Source organism: Colobus angolensis, unplaced genomic scaffold, assembly GCF_000951035.1.
Source record: "Colobus angolensis palliatus isolate OR3802 unplaced genomic scaffold, Cang.pa_1.0 Scaffold259, whole genome shotgun sequence".
Classification (NCBI taxonomy): Eukaryota; Metazoa; Chordata; class Mammalia; order Primates; family Cercopithecidae; genus Colobus; species Colobus angolensis.
This window is the reverse complement of record NW_012115810.1, coordinates 289,500-310,018: the sequence shown is the minus strand read 5'-3', so window position 1 is coordinate 310,018 and position 20,519 is coordinate 289,500. Positions and strand designations below refer to the sequence as shown.

Sequence of the window (20,519 nt, the reverse complement as noted above, 5' to 3'; positions counted from 1 at the left end):
CGGATCTCAGCTCACTGCAAGCTCCGCCTCTCAGGTTTACGCCATTCTCCTGCCTCAGCCTCCCGAGTAGCTGGGACTACAGGCGCCTGCCATCTCGCCCGACTAGTTTTTTGTATTTTTTAGTAGAGACGGGTTTTCACCGTGTTAGCCAGGATGGTCTCGATCTCCTGACCTCGTGATCCGCCCGTCTCGGCCTCCCAAAGTGCTGGGATTACAGGCTTGAGCCACCGCGCCCGGCCCAGAAAAATTTTAACACCATTTTAGCACTCTTTTTTTAACAGGTAACTAAACTGAGTGATAAATGAAGCGTTTTCTCAAAGAACAAACATCAAGACATTTATCACAGAGGCTTTCAATGGTGGAATAAGAACGGGAGGTCCTGATATTTCATTCACTCCAGCGTACCTGCCATGAACAGTAGTAGACTTGATAATATCCCCAGGTAGGACCACTGAGAGTTCAATGTCTTTATCTATCATGTTTTCTTTCTGTTCCATGATGAAAGCAGTGGATTCTACAGAATCAGCAGCTGAAGAGACATCAGCGTATTTGGTCTCAGCTGGAGGAAGTGGTGCCTTGGCTTTTGGTTTTCTCCTAAAATATAAATAAAACACAAAAAATACAAAATATTTTATTTTTAAGGTAACTTTTTAATATGATCCAATTTTATAAACTCATATATTTATGAGTTTATATATATATAGCTGTTTTTCACATCTAGAAAAAATGTTCTAAAATGTTAACTGTTGGTGTCGGATGGTCAAATTAGGATTTTTTTTTTTTCCTTTTCCAGGTGGCATTTTGTTTTGTTTTGAGTACTATGCCTACATTACTTGGACATAAAAAGAAACATGATAAAGAGATTTTTACATTGGCCTCTATTAAATTCAGTTACTGTGTATTCACTCTAGCAAGTCAAGAGGAAAATTTATTTTCTTTGATGAGATAAATTACAAAAATCCTTAATGTTTCAGAATAGAGATCAGTATCTCACTCTCTCATTTCACAGTAACTCTTACCTTTGGGCCCTTCATCCTATTTGTTTCCGATGTAGTATGTTCCACTTCTCCATTCAGACAAACCCTACCTTATCCTTCAAAGACTAGCTAAATCCACCCTGCTTGCCCCAAACTACCCTTTCCACAGTATTTCTTCCTTCTTTGAATTGATATAGTACGTACCAATTCCATAGATGTAACTTTTTAAATATTTTTTTCTGGGTACCAGTTTCAACTCTCTACCTACACTTATAACTCCCTGCAAAAAAAAGAAGCATGAAGCATGCTAGCCAGATGTGGTGGCACACAGCAGAGATTTCAGCTACTCAGCAGACTGAGGTTGAGGGATCCATTGAGTCCAGGGGTTCGAGTCCAGCCTGGGCAACATGGTGAGACCCTATCTCAAAGAACGAAAGCAAGAAAGATGGCTGTATTTCCCACTGCACATAGATGGCTATATTTCCCACTGTACCTAGCAATGAACTATGATGAAGTTGGTTTGATAAATAATATATCTGCTTCAATGAAAAACATTACTAATAATTTTCTAATAAATATTTTTGTGTCACTAAGGTAACCTCTTAACTTATAACAGGAATAGTAGACATTCTGAACTTACATAGGCCAATCCAAAGATCTGATGGGTTGAAAAAATAAAATGTGAAAATAAACTATAAGTAATGACATATTTATGGTTTTATTTGAAACACTGTGAATTAAAGTTTTTGAAAATATTACCTTTATAAAATGCTAATTGATTTTAGAAGAATGAATACTACTCCTTTCCACTCAGAAAAATATAAATTTCAATTCCTCCCATCCTTACTTGCTAGGCAAACATTAGAACCAAACAAGATCAAAAGGCTTCTTTGTAAGTAAATATATAACATCCACCTATTCGGTATTTTCAAAATTTAAGGTCTCATGACTCCAACTCCTTTAACATATGACTCATCATGAAAAGACTGAAGCGAGGTTCCTACACTGTACATTACAAGCCCGTAACTCTTAGTGGTATAATAATAGAACATATTACACTTCAGAGAAGACTTATTTTACAAGAGCAACAAAACTACATTTTTTTCATTATACTTTATGTTCTAGGGTACATATGCACAATGTGAAGATTTGTTACATATGTATAAATGTGCTGTGTTGGTGTGCTGCACCCATTAACTCGTCATTTACATTAGGTATATCTCCTAATGCTATCCCTCCCCCATCCTCCCACCCCACAATATGCCCTGGTGTGTGATGTTCCCCTTCCTGTGTCCAAGTGTTCTCATTGTTAAATTCCCACCTATAAGTGAGAACATGCAGTGTTTGGTTTTCTGTTCTTGTGATAGTTTGCTGAGAATGATGGTTTCCAGCTGCATCCACGTCCCTACAAAGGACATCAACTCATCCTTTGTTATGGCTGCATAGTATTCCATGGTGTATATGTGCCACATTTTCTTAATCCAGTCTGTCATTGATGGACATTTGGGTTGGTTCCAAGTCTTTGCTATTGTGAATAGTGCCGCAATAAACATATGTGTGCATGTGTCTTTACAGCAGCATGATTTATAATCCTTTGGATATATACCCAGTAATGGGATGGCTGGGTCAAATGGTATTTCTAGTTCTAGATATTTGAGGAATCGCCACACTGTCTCCCACAATGGTTGAACTAGTTTACAGTCCCACCAACAGTGTAAAACTGTTCCTATTTCTCCACAACCTCTCCAGCCCATTGTTTCCTCACTTTTTAATGATCACCATTCTAACTGGTGTGAGATGGTATCTCATTGTGATTTTGATTTGCATTTCTCTGATGGCTAGTGATGATGAGAATTTTTTCATGTGTCTGTTGGCTGCATAAATATCTTCTTTTGAGAAGTGTCTGTTCATATCCTTTGCCCACTTTTTGATGGGGTTGTTTTTTTCTTGTACATTTGTTTTTCTTTGTAGCTCTGTATAGTAGTCTTTTGTCAGATGACTAGACTGCAAAAATTTTCTCCCATTCTGTAGGTTGCCTGTTCACTCTGATGGTAGTTTCTTTTGCTGTGCAGAAGCTCTTTAGTTTAATTAGATCCCATTTGTCAATTTTGGCTTTTGTTGCCATTGCTTTTGGTGTTTTAGACATGAAGTCCTTGCCCATGCCTATGTCCTGAATTGTACTACCTAGGTTTTCTTCTCTAGGGTTTTTGTAGTTTTAGGTCTAACGTTTAAGTCTTTAATTCATCTTGAATTAATTTTTGTATAAGGTGTAAGGAAGGAATCCAGTTTCAGCTTTCTACTTATGGCTAGCCAGTTTTCCCAGCATCATTTATTAAATAGGGAATCCTTTCCCATTTCTTGTTTTTGTCAGGTTTGTCAAAGATCAGATGGTTGTAGATGTGTGGTATTATTTCTGAGGGCTCTGTTCTGTTCCATTGGTCTATATCTCTGTTTTGGTACCAGTACCATGCTGTTTTGCTTACTGTAGCCTTGTAGTATAGTTTGAAGTCAGGGAGTGTGATGCCTCCAGCTTTGTTCTTTTGGCTTAGGATTGTCTTGGCAATGCGGGCTTTTTGGTCCCATATGAACTTTAAAGTAGCAAAACTACATGTTTAAAAACTGTTACAATGAATAAAAGCTTACTAAAATCCCTGTAAAGAAGAATGCCCCCAATTTCAAATTTCAGTTTTTAAATCTGCAGAAATTGAACACTCGTGTATAACAAATATTTATTTTATAACAGACAATTATCAGAGCAGATTCAGCTAAACACAGGAAAAGTGAAGATGAGTAAGACTCAGTTCCTATTCCTGAAGGGTTCATAGCCCCAAAGGATTGACAGGCAGGCAAAATTACCATTAAGTTTGATGACTGCTCTAACACAGGTATGCAGATGGTGCAGCTGCAGGTCACAGGAAGAAAACGGAACTTTCCTAGGAATCCAGAAATGTCTTACAGATGGGAAACATGAGCTGGGTTTTGAAGAATGAATAGAAAACATAAGAAAAGGCAAGAAATAACTGATATTTCAGGCAGAGGAAAGTGAATAGAGCCATAAAAGAAAATGGTACTTTTTAGAATTAAATGGTTTGGTAAAATTGCACAGAGAAGTCAGAAGAGATGAGAAACCAGTGAATCGACTGAAACATTTTATAAGTAAGAGAATTCAGTAAGGTGGGTTGGTACAAAGGTCATATATGAAGGTGTCAATAGTCTACATAAATATCAGCAAAAACTAGTCATAAAGTACAATGAAAGAAAAAGTAACTTTGGTAATAGCAACAAAAATGAATTTTAAAAAGATTCTCCAAATATTCCCATCTCAGTCAATCACATTTCTTTCATTTGTCCAGGCCAAAAATCCTTGTTCATATAAACATATATCTAATCCATCTACAAATTCCGCCAGCTGTTTAATAAATAGACTCAGAATCCACCAACCACCTGGATCACCAAACACCTCTGCTCAAGCTGCCAACTGGTGTCCTTGCTCCCAACCTTGTCACGTTGTAATCTAGTCTCAATGTAACAACCAGCGTGATCTTTTTAAAATACAAGTTAGATGACTAAACTTTCAGGGGTCATTTCTGTAGTTCATTACTAGAGAAGTTTCTCTGAATGTGTGGAAAAATAAGTAAATAAAATAATAAAATAAAATACAAGTCAGATCACTGCCTCACTTCTCACATTCTCCAGTGGTTTCTTGCCTCAACCAGAGTATTATACAAATGTTCCTCTACTTATGATGGGATTACAACCTGATAAATACACCCTAAATTGAAAATACAAAGTCAAAATGTACCAAATATCCCCAATAAACCCATCATAGAATCAGAAAATCGTAATTCAAAGCATAATAAATCCAGATGTTCCTCAATTTATGATGAGGTTACATTCTGACAAACCCACAATAAAGTTGAAAAATCATACGTCAAACCACTGCAAGCAGGGGACCATCTGTAATAGGTCCTTCCTTCCTCCCTACCTCCAGCCTCTCCAGTCCCCTAACGCTTTCTCCCTAGGCTCACTGCATTCCAATCTCAGGACTCTTGCCTTTTCCTTGAACACATCCACAATACCAGGCCGTCTGCAGTGTCTGTTCCTGACTAACACTCCCATCTCTCTCTCTCTGCTTTACTTTTGGCCACAGGGTTAATGAGCAACATACTTATGTCTCCTTCTGTTAAAGGGTAATTAATTCCATGAGACTAGGGACTTGTCTCCATCACCTTGTCCACACATTTGCAAATACACAGAATCTCTGGGACCATGCCTGCCGCATAGTAGGCACTGATATTTGCTGAAAGAGTGAATTCAATGACTACTTTCCACAGAAGATGCACTACCTACGCCTAAAATTGGGAAGGAAAACAGTCCTTACCACCAAAAAATAAAATGAGCTTTCATACTTATCTGGGATTTTTTTAAAAAATTAACTGATTATGTTTTATTTTTTACAAGATGAATGAAAAATACACAGTGGCTTTATTAGCAAGGGATAACTGAGAACTTCGTAATTATGGGGAAGTGTTCCCTGTCTACTGCACAGTGCAGTGAACTCCTCTCACTCACAGTTTTGATGTCTGTATGTGACAGTTTTACTTCCTCAGGTAGTTTGAGTCTGTGATGAAAATCCATCTCTAACCACTATACATAAGCCAATTTCTTTTAAGACAGGGAAAGTAGGACAAAGCACTAGTTGAAAAACCATTCACACAGAACTTTTTTTTGAGACAGGGTCTGGCTCCGTCACCTAGGTTGGAGTGCAGTGGAACGATCTCAGCTTGCTGCGGCCTTTATCTCCCAGGTTCAAGCGATTCTTGTGCCTTAGCCTCCTGGGTAGCTGGGACTATAGGCACACGCCCAGCTCATTTTTATATTTTTACTAGACACCAGGTTTTGCCATGTTGGCCAGGCTGGTCTTGAACTCCTGGACTCAAGCAATCCTCCCACCTTAGCCTCCCAAAGTGCTGGATTACAGGCATGAGCCACCACACCAGGGCATTTACACAAGACTTCTAGAAAAACATCCTAATCTTCCCACTTGTTATTTCAATTTAATAATGTATTTGTTACTTTTGTTCCTGAAAAAATGGAAAGCAATGTGAATAAGACCAAGATCCTTCCACAATGAATGCGCAGTACAACCGAGAAGATGCAATGCATAATTAAATAATACAAAACGAAAAAGAAGGGTCATCAAACAGATGGCAACTTTGAAAATTTAGGTCAACGAAAGCCAGCTGAGCCCAGCTGTGTGGGGTGGGGAGCAGCACCAAGGCATGCTTCAAAGAGAAAAGACAAGAGACTCAGGTTTTGCAAGAAAAGTAGAATTTTGATAAGCAGAGTCTGTATGATCATTATATGTTAGTTCCCAATTGTGATCCATACGCACTAAATTTAGGAATGTGTTTATCTAGTTTGCTTACTACATAGTCCAGTCTAGTGAAAAGAATACCAGATGGAAGCCTGGATTTGGCCTGAATCCTAAGTAGCTTTAAGACTTTAACTTATTTGACCTTTTAGTCACCAGCAAAATTTTGAAAATATCTTGTACCTACTCACAACTCTCCTAACATTAATTTTTTGGTCAGAGGCTCTGAATAACAAAATTGTCACCCAAAGTTAAAAGTACAGTGAAAATAATCAAACGTGTATTACCACCTAAATATAGGAAATTCATTAACATTCAATAACAACTATACTTAAGAATACTACGTTTTTAAAATATTTAAATATTTAAAAATCATAGTAACTGCCATTGAAGCCTCCTCACTCTTTTAAACAGGAATGTTTGAGCCAGTTTTCTTATCAAATAGATTTTCACATATGCTTTTCTTCTCCGGTGGCCTTGTTGACTATCAGTCTGCTCTTCAGAGGTTTTTTCCCCTTAACAGTAAACAAGAGCAAATTTCACATAAGGGTGGGTGGAGAGGAGGTTATATTGGAAAGATATTTATAATAAGAAAACTCCCTCCACATCAGGGCAAAAATAATTTACTTAATTTACTTCAAGCTTAAAAATAACAAGCTACAGTAAATTATTGCTTATGCAAATCATTGCTTTATTAAAATTATCTCAATATTATACTCAATTTTAATAATGCCAATTAAGGCAAAATTTGCATTACTCAATAATATATTTTGAAAATATCATAACCTCATTTTAACACAGAATTCAATTAGTGTTCTACTATTACTGCTGATTGGTCTTTTTATCATTTTGATTTACAGGGCACTCCAAAATCATGTGCCCACTGTAATCATTACTCCATTACTGTCAATATAATATCCTTAAAAGAGCTAAAAAGAGGGAATAAAAGAGCTCAGCGAAACATAATTCTAGTCTTGATTTGAAAAAGCAAAGGTATGAAATACTTTACGAGATATACTTACATCCTTAATAAGCTACTCAACTCCAGTGGGATCTCATCAGTTTGCTATATTTATCATATTTATAAAGTATTCTTACAGTTTCATTCAGAAAATTGCTATATAAAAATATGGCTTCAACATTAAAGACAAAAATATAAGAGTGAATTCTCAGTGTTAAAACAATAGGGTTTCTAAGTATTGCAGTCTAAAGACCAAAAATAAATTTAACAATAACCCTCTCTCAACACAGAGGGTGATCAAACACAGGATTTATTATGGTAAGTATTGATAAGGCAGTCCCTCAAAATAACTGGCAGTGTTTTGATGGCCACTAAATTATGTATTTCAATTATAAATTGGAGACCAATTTCTCAACACAATTTCTCAGTCTGTCTGGGTTTAATGAAACAACAGAAGAATTTATTAAATAAGATTTGTTCAGAAGTGGGCATAACATTGTAATATGTTCTCAAGGGAATACAATTAAAAACAATAAAAGCCTTCTTTTCTTGATGAGCCTAATTTCAAAGACTGAATATGTCAAAACGGCTTGAAAAGATATGCAAAAATGAAAATCGATGAGAAACCTAAGACATTATATAACTCTTATATTACATTTTTTTTTTCTTCAAGGGTGCCAAAAACCTATGAGGGTCCAAATCATAGACAATTATCTGTCTCATCTTGGCGACACTGAGCACTATTTCACAGCCACTCAAGTCCTCTGTGAGGGATTGTCTTCCCTTGGCTTCTTTGTGTGGGCACATAATCTACTGTTTTCTTCCTTCTTCACTGCCACTCCTCAGTCTCCTCATCCTCACCTCCTCCGATTTCTAAATGCTGGGGCAACCCAGAGTCCATTCTCTGCCTTTTTCTCTACTTTCTACAACCTCTACCTCCAAGGGACTTCATAAAACCCCATGGCTTCAAATATCACTATATGTCAGTGACTGCCAAATTCACATCTGCAACCCTGACTTGTTTATTGAGCTCTGACTTTTATTCCCAATCATCTCATGGTTATCTCCATTTGGATGTCCCATAGGTATCTCAAATGTTATATAACCAAAACTTGATTCTCCTCTTCACCTCTAATCCTCATTCTCACACAAACCTACTCTATATTATTCCCCATCTCAACAAATGGCTCCACTAACCACCCAGTTAACTCAAGCAAAAAAAACTCCAGCAGGCATACTTTAATTCCTCTCTGTCCTTTATCTCCTACTTCCAATCCTTTAACAATTCCCCTGGGATCTAAACTCTAAAACATATCCTGAACTTCTATACTTTTCACCAGCTCCCTGCTACCACCCTGGTAATTAAGGCGTCATCTTTTCTTGTCCAAACTGCTTCAAAAGCCCTTTCATTGGTCTCTCCTGTTTCTCCTCTTGTCCCTTAAAATCTATTCTCCCTTGTAGTAGTCAGAGTGATCTTTTAAATATGTATGCCATTAGGTCAGTGGGGGAGAAAAAAAAGAAAAAATACATAAATCAGATCACATCTCTCTGATCCTTCACTGGCCTTCCAACGCATTGATGAACCCAAATTCTTTTCCTTGGCTTGCAGGCCCCAGATACGGTTTCAGAGCATCGGCCGTAATACTTGACCGCCATAGCCCTGAGACATACGTAATCAGAAAACACTAAAGGCAGGGCCTTAGAAGCCACATTTGACAACCCTCCAAGTGATTCTGATGTATGCTAAAGTCTGAGAACCAATGAGCCAATCTCAGCTCCCCTTTTGTTACTCCCAGTTTCAATGCCCCATGTAATTGACACCGGCATTCTTTCCTGAAATAGACCCAGTCTCTTCACACCCAAGGGCCTTCCACAGCTTTGCCCTCGGTCCAAAATGCTTTTAACCAGAAAACTTCAAATTGCCTGCTCCTTGAGGTCATTCAGAATTCAGCTAAAATATTTCCTCCTCTTCAGCTAAAATACTTCAGCTAAAATATTTCCTCCTTTTTTGAGTGGTATTCTCTAACCAAGGTGCACCCCACCCACCGTGGCCCACCCTTCACATAGCCCTGCTTGGTCCCCATCACATTGATCATTATCTGAAATCATCCTGCTTATTTACTTATTTCTTTGTTTATTATTTGACCCCAGAATAAAAATTCCTGGAGGGCTGGGACCTGGCCTGTCTCATTCTCTGCTGGCACCTAGAACTATAACTGGCACAAGATGGGGTTCTCTATGAGCATTTTTTTTTTTTATTTAACTGAGGAAGGAAGGGAGGGAAGGTCATATTAGTTTCATGAGTTCATAGAAGAGCAAAAACTTGGTGGGTTGCTGAGAGTCAACCTATTCTGTAGCCAGAGGTATAAGAAGTCATTCAAGTCATTCATGAATATCTACTCTAAGTCCTATAAAGGTGCTTTTGGTCTACATTGAATCTTACGAGGCCACTGCCACTGCCATTTAGCTGCGGTTTACAGAAGTTTAAGAAATTTGCCCAAAAGCACAGAGAACATGGGATAACTACAAATGAAAACCCACCAAATCCACCCCCTGCCCCAGTAACCCTAGCAAGGGCCATAAGCCTCAACATTTAAACAGGAAGGCAGATGCCAGATGTACCCATACCCCAGCCCTACCACTGAGTCAGCTACTTCCCCAGGTGAGGTTGGAGAAACAATATACTGGACATCAAAAGGCCCAGGAGTACCCTAAATGTCCACTTGCGTTACCATAAGTAAATTACTTAATTTCTCTGGTCTTCCATTTTCTCATTTACAAAATACAGTTATTGAACAAGATATCCCCATGCCCCTTTACCTCAAACATACAAATATTTATGCACAATTTTGTTTAGAGACTGGAAATGGAAACAAGGTAGTTAGGACTACAGTCAGGGCAGGGCACAGTGTTTGCACAAATTTACAAGCAGCATTTGGTTGAAAGAGTCACATGGACAGGACGTCCATTCCCAGGGAGTTCTTCCTATGCTGAGAACACTTCTGCTCCTGGTCAGGAAAGGGTCTCCTCTGAGGATCATAGGAAATGGAAGCCTGGAAAATGGGATCCATTTCCAAGTGCTTTTCTCTCTCTTGGCATTCACACTAGGAAAAAATGATGAAGGGAATGGCAAACCCAAAGGAAAATTTTAAAAAGCTCTTGCTTCAGTCCCCCACACTCAATTATTTTACGTTTCAACACCTGGAATAACAAGTCCCTACCACAAGCCATTCATCCCTTCAGGCTTTCTGCCTCCATGGCACCTCCACTCAAGTCTGACCATAGTCACATCAATTACATCCCATGTTTCTGCCACTTTAAATCTCTCTCTCCAAGGTGCACAACAACAACAACAAAAAAAAGCAGAGATTTCTATTATCTTAAATACTACTTGTCTGCTTCTTCCAAGTACCTTGTCATTACCCTCCCTTCCTCTGCAGCAAAACTTCTAGGACTCTGCTGTCCAACATGGCGGCCATGTAGCTACTGAGCACTTGAAGCATAATTAGTGTGACTGAGGGACTATAGTTTTAGTTTATTTAGTTTTATGTGAATTTTAAAACTGATACTTGATTCAGTATTCAGTTATTGGAAAATGTTTAAGTATATTTGTGACAACTTGTGTATAGGAACTTTTTTTTTTTTTTTTAAGAGTCTCACTCCATCACCCAGGCTGGAGGGCAGTGGTGCAATCTCAGGTCACTGCAACCTCCGCCTCCTGAGTTCAAGCAATTCTCATGCCTCAGTCTCCTGAGTAGCTGGAATTATAGGCATGCATCACCGTGCCCAGCTAAATTTTGTAGAGACAGGGTTGCACCATGTTGGCCAGGCTGGTCGTGAACTCCTATCCTCAAATAATCTACTCGCCTCGGCTTCCCAAAATGCCGGTGTTACAGGTGTGAGCCACCGTGCTGGCCCAGAATCTATTTTTTCAAGTATAAATTTCATGACATCTAAATACAGATAGGTATTTCCAATGAAAATATATCATCTGAGTTGAGAAGTGCTATAAGTGTAAAATACACACTATATTCCATAGACTTAGTAAAAGGTATTAAACATCTATTGGTAATTATTGTATGTTGACTACATGTTAAAATATTTTTATATACTCAGTTTAAGGAAATACACTTACCACAGTGGACCACCTCTAAGATGATCTCCAATGACTTTGCTTCCTTGTGCAATGTCCTCCCTTTGAATGTGGGCTGCACTTAGTGACTCACTTCTAGTAAACAGAATGCAGCAACAGTGATGGGCTGTCATTTCTGACATTAGGTTACAAAAAGACCATGGTGTTGTTGTAGGCATCCTCCTGCTCTGAGAGAATCCAGCTGCCCTATGGGGAGTCCCATGTGGCAACTGACATATCAGGCCAATAGTCACAGGAGTGAGCTTGGAAGCAAATCTCTCCCTAATAGAGACTTCAGCCCCAGCATACACCTTGACTGCAGTCTCACCACTCAAAAGCAAACTACAATGACAGTTCTACATACACCCTGTACCTGACTTTCAGTTTCAGGTGATTTGACATACTCGCTGTGCTCTAAAGCACTGCTCCTGGCATGACCTACATTTAGAGCACATCCTCTTTACAATCCAAGAACCTTTCTTGTTTTACACATAGAAGTCTATTTTAAATTCTTTTAGGATCTTGTCTGTATTTAAAGGAAACATGTAAATCCTTTTGTTCAATAATTAGCTATGATGATCTATCACACCCATCTCTGCGTGATGATGAAGTGGAGCAAATCCAAAGACAAGACCCAGCTTTCTGGCTAGGCGCAGTGCCTCACACCTGTAATCCCAGCATTTTTGGAGCCCATGGCAGGAGGATCACTTGAACCCTAGAGCCTGGATGACATAATAATACTTCATCTCTACCAAACAAATTAAAAAATTAGCCTGGCATGCTGGTATGCACCTCTAGTCTCAGCTACTTGGTAGGAGGATCACTTAAGCCTGGGAGGTCAAGGCTGCAGTGAGCTATGACTGTGCCACTGCACTCCAGCCTAGGTGACAGAACAAGACCCTGTCTGAAATAAATATAGGAAAATTTTAAAAATTTTTGCTTTTAAAGACACAGGTTTCCCTCTAGCATGTAGATTATGGCAGAAAGAGCAAAGACGTAGCCAAGTGACTAGCACAATGCAGGAAATACCCCAGGGTACCTTGTGCATAGTTTCCAAAGTACATCACCTTATCCGCCAGTAACATTTTTTGAGGCAAAAACCATTAACATAATTTTGGCATTTTTGATTAGTACATTACCTTCTGCAGAGTACGTTCAATTAATTCTTGAAGAATGAATCTACTTAAATATAGTTTCATTAGGTTGATTCATTTTTTGTTGTTATACCTCTCTCAAATCTTCCCCTTTTACTACTTTTAAGGAACATAGCAATTATGTAAAGTGGGCCACAGGAACACAATAGAACCTCTTTGTATCATTAGACCTTTGAGAATAAGGTTAGCATGAGTAGATGAAGCTTTATTATAATTTAGTTGTCATATACCCAGAAAGACATAACCTGCTCTGTGTTCTAACTCATGTAATAAAAGGGTCATGTAGGTAATGACAGGATTATTTAAATTTAATTTAGGTCTCAACTCAAAAGCTCTTTTTTCTTAAATGAAATTAGATAGTTCATTTGCTTCTAAATGCCCTTTTAAATTCATATAAACAAATGGACAGCATTTATCATCCTGCCATACTTTTCATGTATATATAAAAAAATCACTATGCTGTGCAAAGGTGGTTCCCAAATACATCTTAGAAGTTGTTCTGACTCATGCTTAGTTATTACTTCAGACCTTTAATAGACATAGGGCCAGCTTTTGTTCACCTTACTCTAAATATATTCTATGCATGTAGTACATATATACACATATGCAAACGTGTGAGTATACATACATGTGTATCTGACACCATGAGAGAGAGAGCGTGCGCGAGAGAGAATGCGCTAGTGAGCACCATAAGCACTTATTTTCCTTTGGCTTTCACTAGAGGTCTATTCCAAATTCACTTGCCAAGCAACTTGTCCTGAAGCAACTCTTATTCTCCTATTTTAAGCAGATATGTATTCCAGTAGAAAACATGTAACTCCAAAAAATAATTCTGGTGAGGAAAATTTAATATTCACTATGATAGCCAGTTACTGAGATGCTAAGTAACATAATTCTCTCTCTCCATTTTCTAGGGAAACTTCTTCAACATTTAGTAATATCCTAATAATATTTTCTTTTTTTTTTTTTTTTTTTTGAGACGGAGTCTCGCTCTGTCACCCGGGCTGGAGTGCTGCGGCTGGATCTCAGCTCACTGCAAGCTCCGCCTCCCGGGTTCACGCCATTCTCCTGCCTCAGCCTCCCGGGTAGCTGGGACTACAGGCGCCGCTACCTCGCCCGGCTAGTTTTTTGTAGTTTTTAGTAGAGACGGGGTTTCACCGTGTTAGCCAGGATGGTCTCGATCTCCTGACCTCGTGATCCGCCCGTCTCGGCCAATAATATTTTCAATTCCAAAGCCCTGGTTTCTATTCTTCAATTGCTTATAATATCTGAAATAGTTAAAAAAATTGGCAAATATATATTTTTATAAAAGTTGATAGAGAAATAGTTTATTCCTAAGCAGCATCTCTAAGTCAATAAACTTATTCTAATGTCTATAAATTTAAAATAAGTGCTTTAGATAATAGTTGTATAATTTGGCCTTCACTGTTTCTGATGGGGACATGTGGGCGATATGACAGGGAGAAAACAAAAATATCTCGCTCACTAAATACATACAGTATAATCTTCCAGTGACAACATTAATGCATTCCAGAAAGGCACCGGGTAATAAAAAAAGATAACACTTGCATTTAAAAAGGAAAAAAAAATCTACATACTAATCACCAAGAGTTATTGATAAAAATTAAGATTCAGAGTCAGAGATCTTGGTTTGTGTCTGGGTCTGCACAAATTAGTTATTAGGTCATTTGATCTCACCGGAACTTGAATTGCAAAACTGGAATAACACTTCATGCCTCTCCAGGTTGCTGAGAGGGTTAAATGGGTAAGGTATATTCATTTTCTAGCACAATGGTTCTCAAACTTGGCTGCACAATGGACCCACCTACATTTAAGAAAATACTGAGGCCTAGGTGTCACTTTCAGAGTCTCTGATTTAATTGGTTTGTAAGGATTTTTAAAAATCTCCCCAAGAGATTCTAAAGTACAGTCAATTTTGAGAATGACCGGTCTCATATAATGCCTAGCACACCATAAGTATTCAGTTAGACTTAATGATATACCTTCACTGGAACTTTATAAACTCTAATATACGCCTAGAGGCTGCTACCTAGGTCAATCACATTTATGTAAACTCAAGCTCTCAGGATCAGTGAATATATAACATATCTTAAAAGCAGTCCATAAGTTTAGCAATAAGTGTTTCAAATTTAAATCCCTGTTATATTTTTGCTTTCCTTTATCAAAGAGGAAAATTCCTCATGAAAGAAACAAAAATTATCTTTTACTTTACATTTTTTACTGAGATACAATTTACACAAGAAAATGCGCAAATAGAAGTGAATAGAATTTTACATAGATACACACACACCTCTGTCTGGGTTTCTCTCTCAAGGAGCCACCAACACAGACTAAGATATAGGATAGTAAAATATAACTACAAAGTAAAAATTAAATATTAGACCAAGCGTGGTGGTTCATGTCTATAGTTTCAGCTACTTGGGAGCCTGAGGTGATAGGATCACCTGATCCTGGGAGGTCATGGCTGGAGTGAGCCAAAATCATGCTACTGTATTCCAGCCTGGGTGACAGTGAGACTCTGTCTCAAAAAATAATAATAATAATTAAATATTAAATTTCTTATATATGTCCCATAAATGTTCCTGCAATTTCAGTTTATCTCTGGGTTTTGCTAAATATCTTACAGGGGATGTTTACTTTTGCACAGTTAAGACAGTCAAACTTTCTTAACAAGAAAAGGGAACAAGATGAGAAAAAAGATGAGAAAAACCTTCAGCAGAAATAGCTATATCAAAGGAGGAGATATAAAATTAATATAAACAAACGAGCAATTTGAGAAAACAGACTTAAAAGAAATATCTACAATGAGTCACAAGACAGTCAACAACACTTACTGGGCACCCCCTGTGTACTCAGTGCTATATAAAGAAATGGTGAGCAGATTAAAGAAATACCATATGAGGCCCTCAGACACCAATAACTTAAAAATGAAATAAGTCCAACTAAACAACGGCAAAGATGCCCTAAATGCACTCTAGGAAAAAACTCTACATTAACTGAATGCTTATCTAGTTGCAGAAACTATGCCAAATGTTTTATGTATATAATCCCCTAACAAATACTATCCTTTTTTGAATAGAACCCTAAAATAATTCATAAACATTTATAGAAATGACCAAATAACTTCACTCAATAACAAACCCAAACCACAAAACCATGTCCCAATGCTCACTTGTGTCCTTGCACAGCTTTCTGTCCATACAAGTGTCAGCAGCAACTGGACTCAACATCATCTACTGAAAGCTTCCTTTGCACTTTTGTTTGTTGCCTTGCAGGCAACATATATGGGAGAATCACTGTGGTTTAGAAAAATTAGTCCAAAAAAGGTCATAAAAATGTGATTGACACTAAAATTAAACTTTTTTTTAATGATTAACAAAAACATGAGAAGAAAGAACTATGTGAAACTCTGAACTCTTTTTTCTTTGGCACATAGAAATTAAGTATAAAAGGCCTTATTACAAATATGTATTTCTACTTTAAAAAGGTTAAATTATTATTTATAAAAATTTGAAGAAAATGTTACTCATTAAAAACAAAATTATCTGTGGAATTTTAAAAATTTTACTATACTTGCTCTCTGAAACAATAAATGTAGAAAAAAAAAGTTCTCCACCAAAGGAAGTTAAAAAATTTTAGTTGATTTTTTAAAAAAAATTTCCAACACACACTAGGTTAGAAATCTAGCATTTAAAACATTAAATGTAAGAGTTATAATTATTAAAATATATGCACATACACATATTAAGGAGTGGGAATGCATATGTTAGCTAAGCAAGCCCACTGGTAGATTAGCCAACCAAACAATAAAACCAAAAGTTGCTTTCAAGTCACAACCCAAATAACCTACTCTCAAATATGAATTTGGGTAAATATTAAACATCATCAGACTATGTCAAAATTTTAAATTTATGTTGGGGTAAACCTATCACTCACCATATACTGATAAAGAAAATTCCCTGAAATAAATTTGCCAAAATAATTTTCCTAGCTATGGGTTTTGACAAATACTAGCTAAAAAAACTATTTGGACATAGTATCTCAAACAGAGTTTAGAAATATTAAAATCAAATGTAGCACATTATTTAAAAATTATCTTAAATTGGATCTAAACTTAAAACATAAACTTAAAAAATTTATAGATAAAAACATAAGAAAAAAAATCTTTGGGAACAAAAGTTAGGCCATAGGATTAGATATGACATCAAAGGCACAATCCATAGATTTAGTATACATATATGTATATCAAAAAATTTGACTTCAAAAATTAAAAACTTTTGCTCTGTGAAAGACCCTATTAAGGGGATGAAAACGCAAGCCACAGACTGGGAATTTTTTCAAAATTATTTTTTCAAAATTATTATTTCAAAATTATTTTTTCAAAAATATTTGCAAGTCACATATTCAGCAAAAAGACATATCTAGCATATAGAAAGAACCTTCTAAACTCAATAGTAAGAAACAATCCAGTCATGAGATGGAAAAAAGCTTTAAACTCATTACCAAAGAGGGTACACGAATGGCAAATAGACACACACAAAAATGTTCAACAACATTATCTATTAGGAAAATGCAAATTAAAGCTATGATGAGCTACCACTGCACACCTAAATTTTAAAATACTGGTAAATACCGAGTACAGACAAAAATGTAGAGAAACTGGCTGTCTCATATGTGGCTTGTATAATGTGAATGCAAAATGGTGAATGCCACCCTGGGAAACAATTTGGCAGTGTCATATAGAACTAAACACACACATAATGTATGACCCAGTAATCTACTCCTAGGTATTTGCACAAGAGTAGTGAAAATTTATGTTCACAAAAACCTCTACATGAATGTTTATGGCTGCTTTCTTCATAAAGACCCAAACTGGAAACAACTCAAATGTGCTCCCATGGGAGAAAAAATTAAAAACTATGATGCATCCATACAACAGAAAACTACTCAGCAACAAAAAGCAGCCAAGTTTTGATACATTCAACTCGGATGGATCTCAAAGGCATTATGCTGACTGAAAAAAGAAAGTCTCAAGGAGTTACATACTGCATGGTTCTGCTTATGTAAGAGTCTCAAAGGGACAAACTTCAGGTCACAGAAAATAGATCAATGGCAGCCAAATGTGGAGGCATGATGAGACTATTAAAGTTAACATAAGAGAGTTTCTTTGTGGTGGTGAAGAGTTCTGTACCCTGATAATGAATGGTGCAGTTACATAAATCTACACATGTGGCAAAATTTCATAGAACTACAAACCTAAATCAACAAACATAATGATTACAGAATGCATGTAAAAAGCTGATGAAATCAGAATAAGGTCTGTACCTGTGTTAATAGCATTAGTATTGATGTCACTTTCTTGGTTTTGACAACATACTACCATTGTATATGATATTATAATTGGGGGAAAGCTAGGAGAAGGGCACAGAGAAACTTTCTGCACTATTTCTGTAACTTCTTTCAAAGCAAACTAGTAAAAAAAAAAAAAAAAGTAATAAAAGTTACAATAAAACTATATCTAAGGTAGTGATTCCCAAAATTTGGTAGATATTAGAATCACCTACGGAACTTGTTTATAAAAAGGTTTGCTTGGGTGGCCCTACTTTGTACCTATTTCAAGTAAACCTGCATATGGGGTCCAGGTAATACACGTTGATAATCTAGCACATTACAGGTTGAAACCACTGAACTAAAATAAAGGCAAAGATATCAGAAAAAATGATGATCCCTATCAATAACTCTTGTTCTATTTAATGGCTAATTACTAAAGAAGTCCTACGTACACAAGACCTCATTCACAGACTATATAACTGAGTCAAGAGGCTGTCACAGATACAGCAAAAGAAATGCAATGACGATATGGATCTATTTAATAATGCAAATACTGGCCAGACACGGTGGCTCATGCCTGTAATCCCAGCACTTTGGGAGGCCGAGGCGGGCAGGGACCTGAGGTCAGGAGTTTGAAACCAGCCTGACCCACATGGAGAAACCCTGTCTCTACTAAAAATACAAAATTAGCTAGGCGTGGTGGCGCATACCTGTAATACTAGTTACTCGGGAGGCTGAGGCAGGAGAATCACTTGAACCTGGGAGACAGAGGTTGCAGTGAGCCAAGTTCGCGTCATTGCACTAGAGTCTGGGTAACAAGAACGAAACTTCATCCCCTCCCAAAAAAAAAACAGCAAATACTGTTAGTCATAACACATCTGATATATCAATGCAAAAGTGAAAACACTGACCTAAGGAAAAAACCCATGCTATGAAAACAAAGGTGTGCAGGGAAAATACATCCTCAATAAGACACTGGTGTCACATATTTAAATGTCTGTTATAGGCCTTTATCTATGCTTTTATATGAAATAATTATTGTTGACAAATCATAGACAAAAATAAGCATCAAGTTATTTGATTGAAAAATTTCCTTTGTTCGATATAACTCATGAAAAGATCAACCTAAATATTACTCCACATACAATATAGTAAGTTAAAACCCATTAGTTTCCAAATCTTCACTCAAATTCTCTCCTAACAGGATGTCCACAGGAACATCCAGGTGTACAATTTTCACATTTATATTAGGCAGCTCTGTGCCAAGTACCTACCAGGCCCCTTTTACCTTTTCTCAGCAAAGAATGAATCACAGTTTTCCCACTATCTCCCAGACATCTCATTATAAGAGAAGTAGCAATGCAACTAGAGAATAAATCAAGTCTTACAATATCATTTCTGAAAGGTTGCTAATCTCTAAATTAAACAGTTGCTGTAACCTCTGAAACGCTAGCTCACTTGCTCTTCGCTCCGTGGAAAAATAAGTTCTTTTGGATGAAAAATTATGGTCATTATGTGATTATGCTCAAATAGTTCAGCTGATTAATACTGGCCTCAAGTGAATCCATAATTATAGGCTTAATCCTTCCTTATAGGGCTGTTTAACCTGACCATGCTCTTTGGCCACAGGTGACAGTGCCAACCACTGAGCCAGAAAAAAAGTGAGTGTCACTAGGCAAAATAAAAGTCAACTGCGCATGTGTGTTTGAAGGAGGACAAGTCTAGGACAACTCAAAGTACTTTCAATGTAAGTTTGGCCAGTAGTAGCATCTACTGTACCACAGATGAAACAGGCTAATACACAGTGTCCTGCACCAACCAGGAGAGGTAGTGGGGAACTGGAAAGAGTGCTGCATTACAAGACAGTATACTTCAGTTCTAGTATCAATCCCACATATACTGAGCTGAGTCTCAGCTGTCTCATTTAATCAATATATTAAATGTATAGTGTATTACACGAGAACAAAATATTAAATGTATAGTGTATTACACGAGAACAAACTAGCTAGCCTGGTAAAAGTATCTGATCATCTTAAAAAGCTTGCATTATTAAAAACAGCATAAGGCAAGAGTGAACAAACTATGACCTACAGGCCAAGTTAAGCCTATCATCCTTTTTTGTTTGAGACAGAGTCTCGCTCTGTCACCCAGGCTGGAGTGCAGTGGCACGATCTCGGCTCACTGCAAGCTCCACTTCCTGGGTTCACGCCATTCTCCTGCCTCAGTCTCCCGAGTAGCTGGGACTACAGGCACCCGCCACCACGCCCAGCTAATTTTTTGTATTTTTAGTAGAGACAGGGTTTCACCGTGTTAGTCAGGATGGTCTCGATTTCCTGACCTCGTGACCCGCCCGCCTCAGCCTCCCAAAGTGCTGGGATTACAGGCATGAGCCACTGCGCCTGGCCGCCTATCATCCTTTTTTTAAAAAAAATAAAGTTTTGCTGGAACACGAACATGCTCATTTGTTTACATATAATCTATGAGTGCTTTCACACAATAACAGAGTTGAGTAGTTGTAACAGAGACCTTAGAGCCTAAAAGTCTAAAATGTTTACTGTCTGGCCATTTA

General features: G+C 37.4%; 1 protein-coding gene across 1 annotated transcript in view; it reads right to left on the bottom strand.

Annotated features, from left to right (window-relative positions):
- COBLL1 (cordon-bleu WH2 repeat protein-like 1) overlaps positions 1 to 20,519 on the bottom strand; it is a 100,387-nt gene that overhangs the window by 62,992 nt on the left and 16,876 nt on the right. Inside the window, exon 2 of the mRNA XM_011947082.1 lies at positions 406 to 594. Within this exon, the coding sequence (XP_011802472.1) occupies positions 406 to 594 (189 nt within the window). The remainder of the gene's footprint in view (positions 1 to 405; positions 595 to 20,519) is intronic.